Raw genomic sequence first — 12,307 nt, 5'->3', positions numbered from 1 at the left:
GCAGAGTCAGAAAAGCACCGCAAGTGCATGGCATAAAGGAAGGCTGCAGCACCGTCATTGTACAGAAGAGTTTTTTGTCTTCTGATGCAGCGTGACGGTCTGTGTCGTTAAAGAGATTAAAGCAGACATAGGCGAAATCACGCAGATTTATAAACACACACATGCGCACACAGGCACACACAACACACACACGCGTATATATATATATATATATATATATATATATATATATATATATATATATATATATATATATATATTTATACATTTACATTTATATACACACACACACACACACACACACACACACACACACACACACACACATATATATATATATATATATATATATATATATATAACACACACACACACACACAAACACATATATATACAAATAACACACACACACACACACACACACACACACACACACACACACACACATATATATAGCACACACACACACACACATATATATATACATATATATATATAGAGGTAAATAGATATGAATATATATATACATACATATATAAACAAACATATATATGTGTATATGTATATATACATATATAAACATACATATATATGTATATATACATACATACACACACGTATATATATATATATATATATATATATATATATATATACATACACACACACACACACACACACACACATATATATATATATATATATATATATATATATATATATATATAACACACACACACACACACAAACACATATATATACAAATAACACACACACACACACACACACACACACACACACACACACACACACACACACACACACACACACACACACACACACACGCATATATATAGCACACACACACACACACATATATATATACATATATATACATAGGTAAATAGATATGAATATATATATATACATACACACATACATATGTATATATGTATACATATACATACATATATAAACAAACATATATATGTGTATATGTATATATACATATATAAACATACATATATATGTATATATACATACATACACACACGTATATATATATATATATATATATATATATATATATGTATTCATATATATACACAAACACACGTGTATATATATACATATATATATATATATATATATATATATATATATATATATATATATATATATGTGCATATTATATCACACACACACATACACACACACACACACACACACATATATATATATATATATATATAAATATATATATGTATATACATATTATGTATATAGAAACATATACATAATATGTATATGTATATATGTATACATATATATATATCTATAGATATATGTATATATTTATAAATATATATGTATATATATATATATATATATATATATATATGTCATATCACACTCACACACACACACACACACACACACACACACATATATATATATATATATATATATATATATGTATGTATGTATATACATATTATGTATATATATAATTATATATATACATATTATGTATATATATACAATCATATATATACATAATATATATATGTATATATGTATACATATATATCAATATCTATAAATATATATGTATATATTTATGTATATATATGTACATATAGACACACACACACATATATATATACATATGCATTATCATCATCACCATCTGGGGAGGGCGCATGGCCGCATCCACCCTTCGCTTCCAGCCACGGGGGTTCCTCATGGCGAGTTCTAGCTCCTCACGACACGTCTGGTCGAGCAGCCCAAGCCATGACCTTCAAGGTTGTTCCACGGGCCTCCTTCTTGCAGGATTGTTTCGTAAAGAGACAATCTGATTAGGCAGGATCATCCACAGGGGCAAGTAATCATATAGCCAGAGCTAGCGATCCCGGATTATGCAACAGGTCCCATGCCGGTCTCATAGTGTAGCCGTCGATTGGCCACATAGTCCAGCCAACTGTACCCCATGATTCGTAAGGACTTGTTACAATAGAGCAAAACTGGCAGTATCACGGCCTTGAAGGCACATAGCTTGATCCTTCTGCATAGTTACTACCATCTACGAATTCTCTTGTTCACCTAGTTCATAGCTCCTGCTACCAGACCAATCTGACTGACTTTCTGGTCTGACAGCCCAGTAACATGGACTGCACTATGTATATATATATACATATATATACATATATATACATATTTATATACAAACATATATATACACACATACATAAATATATATACCTATATATATGTATATATGTATATGTATATATATATGTATATATGTATATATATGTATATATATGTATATATATGTATATATATGTATATATATGTATATATATGTATATGTACATATAAGTATATATATACATATATATACGTATATATATATATATATATATATATATATACATATATATATACATACATACATACATATATATCTATATCATTAAAGGAGAAAACAAGAAATATTTTTATTTCATTATCATCATCTGCTTTATTTCACTATTGCAGCGCACTTACACGTTGTAAATGTTTAAAGAAAATAAATAACAGGGATTTAGGGTCCATTTTTGGCAATAATTCTGGTATTTATATAACGGTCTTGTCGATGTGTTAGATGTACAGTTAATGAGATAAAATCCCCTGTACAATGAGATCTGTAATATGTGTTGCATGAATTGGGCTTTCCTTTTCTTGTGATTAAAAGGAAAAATAAATTGATAAAGTTTATATTTCCTTACAGAAAGTGAATCGAATTAATGTTAGGGAAAAGGGAATATTAGGATATCTACAACAGTATATATAAGAGAGATAGGAAACGAAATCCTGAGTATGATACAGTCTTGCCGACTAATGAACAGATTAAACATTTTGAAAATAAAATTATATTATAATTGCTGATTATCTCTGAACTTTTCAACCTTTTATTCGGTTTTGAGTATTTTTTTCTAAATGTGAATGGATAAATGTGCTTATTTACTCACTTATATTCATATTTTTGTAATTTTATTTAATATTGTCACCCTCTTCTTCGGCTCAGTAGGATAATTTAAGGATATTTGAGATTCACTTATTTCAGGGTAAATTCAACTGCCGAAATTTTATCATTTGAAAAGGTTTTCCTCTCTTCTTGAACTGTTTTTGCAGTGAAATAATCGGAATCCTTACGGGGAAAATATATTGAAGGATTTGTATCTTTTCACCCTAATTCTTCGGAAAGTTTATCACAACAAATGTGAATGTGAGTTTTCCTTTTATGTATAAAGGAAAAAAGTTGAATTTCGGATCATTTTCTTTATTCAGCTATAATGATAATGCTGCATAACAGGAGTGAGAAACTAGGGGGAAAAGTCCTTTTTCTTCTTTGGCGCCGAATCAAACTTAAGACTAAATTAACAAAATTAGGGTGAGTTTTGTAAAGTGCCCCATGGCATTCACAGGGAAAAGGCATCAGCTCAGGCAGGCGCTGCAGTGGAAGGGATGAAGGCTGCGGCTGCGGCCTTGTACTTGGCGACCAGATTTGCTACTGCAGGAGGCATGGCTGGAAGGAGGAAAAGAAGTCAGTTGAAAGACTTTCTGGTTCTCTATTATTATTATTATAAAAGAGTAATAAAAAACTGACTTACACACACACACACGTTTGTCGCCTATAACTAATTCTATGAAGATGCACTCACTTGGAGGTGCGAGGGGGGCGGCCCCTGGAGTGGGCACGACCCCGGGGGCGGGCGTGGTGTGGAGGGCGTTGAGGGCGTTGATCTCCTCGGGCGTCGGGATGAAGGCCTCGATCATGGCAGGAGAGGGGATCATCGGGGCAGCTGGAGGAACTGATTTTTGGGAAGATGCATTGCGGAAAGATTATGACAGAAGAGGAAAGGGATAGAATAGTAAAAAAAAAGAAAAAAAAAGAAAAAAAATCAAGAGATGGAAGGCTCTGATACTGCTATGTTAGGGCGATTTGTGTATTACGAATGGAAATTATTTAGTGAATTTTGACATTCTGCATCAGTGATAAAATGTAACAAAGAAGAAATAAAAATTTCAGTGATCAAATAAATATGAAATAAACTGTCAAGTATACACGCGTCGATGCAAGGCGTAGACTTACCTGGAGCAGCTGCAGGTAAGGCAGCCGTGACAGCCAAAGTGGCAGCGAGACACAACAAAGCAACGGCCCTCATTTTGTGAAGATCTGATGACAAAAACCCGGTGAATGATTATAAAAAATATCGCAAATTAAACCGACTGATTTATTTACGTGAGGTAAAATATAAGACAACAAAACGTCTCAGCAGAAAATGGAACCAACGGAGGAAATTTGATTGACAAGAGCGAGGACACATTCGTCTCCTGACTTACCTCGGCAGCGACTAGAGAAACAGGACTGGCAGCTGTCGCAGAAGAGCGGCTATATATACATATGCTGAGGTTCCGTGACAACACAGGCGTTAAAGCGACTTTTCAAGGATTATAGGAAACAAACGCTCACACGCGCGTACGCATTAGTTTATCTAGTAGTGTGGTTTGTATGTGTGTGCACGCATCAAACATATCAATCTACCTAACTATCTGTGTATATATTGTGTAGTATGTATGTATGTATATATGCATGCATACATACATACATACTACACAAATACATTTATATATATACATATATATGCACACACACACACACACACACACACACACACACACATATATGTATATGCATATATATATATATGTATATATATACATATATATGTAAATATATATTTATATATACATATGTATACACATATACACAAACAGATATATATATATATATATATATATATATATACATATACGCTATATTTATGTATATATGAATATATATACATATCCGCTATATTTATGTATATATGAATATATACATATATACATATAAACACACAAGTATGCATATATATGTATATATCTACACACACACACACACACGCATGCACAATTTATCTATCTTTATCTATATTTATAATGATACATACATACACCCACATCCACGTATATATTAATACACACACACATGCGCACCTATGAATCTATCTATCTATCTATGTATATGCCTTTCACTTTGTAAGACTCTGAGTATTGCTGATTTCTTAATCTACGGGAAAAAAATCCAAGAAATGTCTTTGTTTGTTGTCACTACCTTCTCCATTTCACTATTGCAGCGCCCTTAAACACTAATAACTCTTAAAAAAATAGATATCAGGAACTAGGGTCCATTTTTTGCGATTATTATTCTTGTGCGTCAATTCTAACATCAAGAGCGGGAGATAGAACAACGATTATTGTAGTATTTTGAGGAATGTTTCCAATGCTCTTGTTAATGCGTTAAATGTACCGTTAATGAGATAAAATTCACTGTACAATGAAATCTCTAACCTGTGTTGCAAAGGATAAGGTTTGGTTTTATTGTGAGGAAGATCATATATTTTTTCAGGAAATGAATCGAATTAGTGCTAGGGTAAGGGGAATAGTACAGGCGTCTTCTGTACGCGTCATAAAAGTTCATTCCAGATTAAAGTTAATCCAAATCCACAGTACTTGCACAGAAAAGGCAAGACACTGCCGCGAGTCAATGCGATCATCAGTAAACCTGCTGCTTTACATGAAAAAAGCGGGTATCTGTGTAATGGCAATCAGCATTCACCCTCTACAGATGTCCTATCATAGGCTAATGTTGATAACGAAACGTTTGCTACAGAGGAAAAACACATTTATACACACATATATGCTATTATTATATCATGCTAATATACATCTTTGTCAGTATAATAAACTCATAGAAATGGCTTCAAATACCCTATAGATATTATAGACAACCGAAATGAAGGTGACAAACAAAAATAAGATGCTCGTAATACCAATTAATATTCGCGGGAGTTTTCTCCAAGAGCTCTTTCTCGCGTGTGATCGCGGGGCACGAAGAGGGAAGTTTTTTCAGGAAGTTGCTAGCGAGGATCATGATAACACATGTCTTGGCGGGTTTGAAGTCCCTATAGTTTAAAGAATCAGGTTAAGCAGCAGTTCCAAGGGCAAAGGAGTGTACCAAATAAATAAGATTGAATATAAAAATGAAAGCAATTATAAAAAAATAAATAAGTATAGATATATATAGATATATGAATGAACAGTTAAAGACATCTCTTTCTCTCTCTATATGTATACACACGTGTGTGTATACATATATGTGTACACACACAGACACACATGTATATATATATATATATATATACATACATATATATATATATAACATATAATATGTATATATATATAGTTTATATATATACACATACATCTATATATCTATCAAATATATATACATATATGTACCACACACACACACACACACACACACACACACACACACACACACACACACACATATATGTGTGTGTTTGTGTATAGATATATATGTATATATATGTATACACATATATACATATATTGGACTGTATGTGTGTTTATATAAACACACACATACACTCACACTCACACACACACACACACACACACACACATATATATATATATATATATATATATATATATATATATATATGTTTATATACATACATATGCAACTATATAAATCAAATATATATACATATATGTAACACACACACACACACACACACACACACACACACACACACACACACACACATACACACATATATATCCTGGTTGTTGTTGTGTCCACTTGGCACAACAACAATGACTTCTTATGCCACCTGTCGGGCACTGGCCTTCGGATAGAGTGGTCAGCTGCATATATACACATACATCTATATATCTATCAAATATATATACATATATGTACCACACACACACACACACACATACACACACACACACACATATGTGTGTGTGTTTGTGTATAGATATATATGTATATATATGTATACACATATATACATATATTGGACTGTATGTGTGTTAATATAAACACACACACACACACACACACACACACACACACACACATATATATATATATGTTTATATACATACATATGCATCTATATAAATCAAATATATATACATATATGTAACACACAGACACACACACACACATATATCCTGGTTGTTGTTGTGGCCACTTGGCACAACAACAATGTCTTCATATGCCACCAGTCGGGCACTGGCCATCAGATAGAGTGGTCAGCTGCACGAAAAGTGTTTCCTGCCGCTGACGTCCAAGGACGCAGACTGGTGGAATCCTCTTCGATGAAGCAGCTGCCTGTCTTGAGGACAGTTTCCTCGCTTCCTACATCCTCCGCCGCCCTTCGCACAGATTATCCCAGCGTTTACAGACGTGAAGATGAAGCCCAGGAGAATTTTGAAACTGACTTTTCAGTCAATCTAGTTTGTTTATTTCGTTTTTTTCTACCATATCTATTCATCTATATCTGTTTATCCATATATCTACCTACATATCTATCTATGACACGCACACACACGCATACACACAAACACATATATATATTATATATGTATTTATATGTATATATGTATGTATGTATGTATGTAGATATCACACACACACACAAACACACACTCACTTATATATATATCTTTATATATTATATATGTATATATATTATATATACATGTTTATATATGTGCGTGTGTGTGTGTGTGAGTGTGTGTGCGCGTGTGTGTATTTATGTATGTATGTATACATAAGTTTGTATTTTTGTATATATACATACGTACCCATTAGTTTAAATAATTTTCTTTCTATATAATGTTCACTTTAGACTGTATTTTTTCAGTTATTCTCATGTCTTTCTTCAAAAGAAATCGATAAAAACTGAAAACAAGATCCCTCTCTCTCTTCCTATATGTAATTTCCTATTAAGATTTCTATAGTTTGTTGGTCCACACACAAACATACACAAACGCACACTATAGCCATATACATTAATTTCTCTCTCTCTCTCTATATATATATATGTGTGTGTGCGTGTGTAATATATATGTGTATATATATGTACATATACACTTGATTCATTAATCAATTTATTATGGATACTTTTATTGATGTTATTCTCATTATTGTTAATATTATTAAAGTTATGTCATTGTTTTTATCATCATTTATCATTATCATAACTATCATCAATACAATAATCACCTTCATTATAAACGTTGCATATATCATCATTATCACAAGCGGTATCATCATTTGCACTAATTCATTTATATTTATAATTCAGTTCATTTTGACTTTACTGATAATTCTTCCATTAATATTATTATCATTGTTAAATCTACTATTATCATCATTATCATCTTTATTATAACTATTGGTATTATTTCTTATCATTAGCTTTACTATCATAAGCATCATTATTATTGCTATCACCACTACTGTCATCACCTTCATTAATACCGTTGCTCTTATTAGCATTATCATTATAAATGTGAATATCATCATCATTACCACATTTAGCATTCAATTCATTGTGACTTTCTTCTTTAAAATCCCGCCATTAACTTCTTTTCAACAGTTTTGTTATGTGCAAATGAACTAAGGTACCGACATTTTCGGATTTTGGCTAATAAAACACATCATACGTGAAACAAATGATTATAATCTATCTCCGTGGGTGATATGCGGTGCCTTTGTGCATCTGAGCTACGTGATGAAAGTTGATACAACAGGATGATTTGTTTAAACCATTGTATTTTTTTATACACCGTTATATTTTAGCATGGTAGTTCTATAAATGAAAATAATGTCCTCGTTCTTGATTTACTTTAGATTCGTAATTTAAAGTTTGCTGAAGAAATGAACTGAAAGGACAGTGAGTATGATACTGATTTCCTTATACCATCCATTCACAAAAGCAAAAGTGACTCATGTAAACTGCCTGGTCGACACTCACAGGGAAAAGGCATCAGATCAGGCAGGCGCTGCAGTGGAAGGGATGAAGGCTGCGGCTGCGGCCTTGTACTTGGCGACCAGATTTGCTACTGCAGGAGGCATGGCTGGAAGGAGGAAAAGAAGTTAGTTGAAAGACTTCCTGGTTCTCTATTATTATTATAAAAATGTAATAAAAGACACACATTGTCGCCAATAACTAATTCTATGAAGATGCACTCACTTGGAGGTGCGAGGGGGGCGGCCCCTGGAGTGGGCACGACCCCTGGGGCGGGCGTGGTGTGGAGGGCGTTGAGGGCGTTGATCTCCTCGGGCGTCGGGATGAAGGCCTCGATCATGGCAAGAGAGGGGATCATCGGGGCAGCTGGAGGAACTGATTTTTGGGAAGATGCATTGCGGAAGGATTATGACAGAAGAGGAAAGGGATAGAATAATAAAAAGAAAACGACAAAAATCAAATGATTATGGAAGGCTTTGATACTGCTAGGCTAAGGCGATTTGTGTATTATTTAGTGAATTTAGAACATTCTGAGATATAGAGGCAATTTTTATCCGACAAACTGATGTCTTACATGGTGATATTTAAGTATTGAAGCATGGTCTGGGAAATGAAAACTGGTAAGAAAAGACGCAGCAATGATAAAATGTAACAAAGAAGAAATAAAATTAAAGATTTCAGTGATCAAATAGATATGAAATAAACTGTCAAGTATACACGCGTCGATACAAACAGGCGCAGACTTACCTGGAGCAGCTGCAGGTAAGGCAGCAGTGACAGCCAAAGTGGCAGCGAGACACAGCAAAGCAACGGCCCTCATTTTGTGAAGATCTGATGACAAAAACCCGGTGAATGATTATAAAAAATATCGCAAATTAAACCATTTCATTTCCGCAGTTATGAGCGACTGATTTCTTTACGGAAGGTAAAATATAAGACAACAAAACGTCTCAGCAGAAAATGGAACCAACGGAGGAAATGTGATTGACAAGAGCGAGAACACATTCGTCTCCTGACTTACCTCGGCAGCGACTCAAGAGACAAGACTGGCAGCTGTCGCAGAAGAGCGGCTCTATATACATTTGCTGAGGTTCCGTGACAACACAGGTGTTAAAGCGACTTTTCAAGGATTATAGGAAACAAATGCTCACACGCGCGTACGCATTAGTTTATCTAGTAGTGTGGTTTGTATGTGTGTGCACGCATAAAACATATATATCTACCTAACTATCTGTGTATATAATGTGTAGTATGTATGTATGTATATATGCATGCATGCATGCATACATACATACATACTACACAAATACATTTATATATACATATATATGCACACACACGCACACACACACACATATATGTATATGCATATATATGTATATATATACACATATATATGTAAATATATATTTATATATACATATGTATACACATATACACAAACAGATATATATATATATATAGATATATATGTATATATATATACATATACGCTATATTTATGTATATATGAATATCTATACATATCCGCTATATTTATGTATATATGAATATATACATATATACATATAAACACACAAGTATGCATATATATGTATATATCTACACACACACACACACACGCATGCACAATTTATCTATCTTTATCTATATTTATAATGATACATACATACACCCACATCCACGTATATATTAATACACACACACATGCGCACCTATGAATCTATCTATCTATGTATATGCCTTTCACTTTGTAAGACTCTGAGTATTGCTGATTTCTTGATCTACGGGAAAAAAATCCAAGAAATGTCTTTGTTTGTTGTCACTACCTTCTCCATTTCACTATTGCAGCGCCCTTAAACACTAATAACTCTTAAAAAAAAATAGATATCAGGAACTTGGGTCCATTTTTTGCGATTATTATTCTTGTGCGTCAATTCTAACATCAAGAGCGGGAGATAGAACAACGATTATTGCAGTATTTTGATGAATGTTTCCAATGCTCTTGTTAATGCGTTAAATGTACCGTTAATGAGATAAAATTCACTGTACAATGAAATCTCTAACCTGTGTTGCAAAGGATAAGGTTTGGTTTTATTGTGAGGAAGATCATATATTTTTTCAGGAAATGAATCGAATTAGTGCTAGGGTAAGGGGAATAGTACAGGCGTCTTCTGTACGCGTCATAAAAGTTCATTCCAGATTAAAGTTAATCCAAATCCACAGTACTTGCACAGAAAAGGCAAGACACTGCCGCGAGTCAATGCGATCATCAGTAAACCTGCTGCTTTACATGAAAAAAGCGGGTATCTGTGTAATGGCAATCAGCATTCACCCTCTACAGATGTCCTATCATAGGCTAATGTTGATAACGAAACGTTTGCTACAGAGGAAAAACACATTTATACACACATATATGCTATTATTATATCATGCTAATATACATCTTTGTCAGTATAATAAACTCATAGAAATGGCTTCAAATACCCTATAGATATTATAGACAACCGAAATGAAGGTGACAAACAAAAATAAGATGCTCGTAATACCAATTAATATTCGCGGGAGTTTTCTCCAAGAGCTCTTTCTCGCGTGTGATCGCGGGGCACGAAGAGGGAAGTTTTTTCAGGAAGTTGCTAGCGAGGATCATGATAACACATGTCTTGGCGGGTTTGAAGTCCCTATAGTTTAAAGAATCAGGTTAAGCAGCAGTTCCAAGGGCAAAGGAGTGTACCAAATAAATAAGATTGAATATAAAAATGAAAGCAATTATAAAAAAAGAAATAAGTATAGATATATATAGATATATGAATGAACAGTTAAAGACATCTCTTTCTCTCTCTATATGTATACACACGTGTGTGTATACATATATGTGTACACACACAGACACACATGTATATATATATATATATACATACATATATATATATATAACATATAATATGTATATATATATAGTTTATATATATACACATACATCTATATATCTATCAAATATATATACATATATGTACCACACACACACACACACATACACACACACACACACATATGTGTGTGTGTTTGTGTATAGATATATATGTATATATATGTATACACATATATACATATATTGGACTGTATGTGTGTTAATATAAACACACACACACACACACACACACACACACACACACATATATATATATATATATGTTTATATACATACATATGCATCTATATAAATCAAATATATATACATATATGTAACACACAGACACACACACACACATATATCCTGGTTGTTGTTGTGGCCACTTGGCACAACAACAATGTCTTCATATGCCACCAGTCGGGCACTGGCCATCAGATAGAGTGGT

General features: G+C 33.1%; 2 protein-coding genes across 2 annotated transcripts; both read right to left on the bottom strand.

The window, feature by feature from the left end:
• Nucleotides 1-3,308: 3,308 nt before the first annotated feature.
• On the bottom strand, nt 3,309-4,218 carry LOC125029256 (classical arabinogalactan protein 10-like). Its single transcript, XM_047619148.1, has 3 exons — nt 4,139-4,218; nt 3,708-3,857; nt 3,309-3,571 (listed from the first exon to the last, which is right to left on the bottom strand). The coding sequence occupies exons 1-3, from the start codon at nt 4,209-4,211 to the stop codon at nt 3,486-3,488; spliced, it is 309 nt and encodes a 102-aa protein (XP_047475104.1). The 5' UTR covers nt 4,212-4,218; the 3' UTR covers nt 3,309-3,485.
• A 4,691-nt stretch (nt 4,219-8,909) lies between these two features.
• Nucleotides 8,910-9,785, bottom strand: LOC125029255 (PPE family protein PPE2-like). The gene is made up of 3 exons (XM_047619147.1): nt 9,696-9,785; nt 9,174-9,323; nt 8,910-9,057 (listed from the first exon to the last, which is right to left on the bottom strand). Exons 1-3 carry the CDS (start codon nt 9,766-9,768, stop codon nt 8,972-8,974), a joined length of 309 nt encoding a protein of 102 aa, XP_047475103.1. The 5' UTR covers nt 9,769-9,785; the 3' UTR covers nt 8,910-8,971.
• Between the last annotated feature and the right edge of the window lie 2,522 nt (nt 9,786-12,307).

This window comes from Penaeus chinensis, chromosome 9, assembly GCF_019202785.1.
Source record: "Penaeus chinensis breed Huanghai No. 1 chromosome 9, ASM1920278v2, whole genome shotgun sequence".
Classification (NCBI taxonomy): Eukaryota; Metazoa; Arthropoda; class Malacostraca; order Decapoda; family Penaeidae; genus Penaeus; species Penaeus chinensis.
Note: the sequence above shows the minus strand (reverse complement) of the source record. Positions and strands in the feature narration are given on the sequence as shown.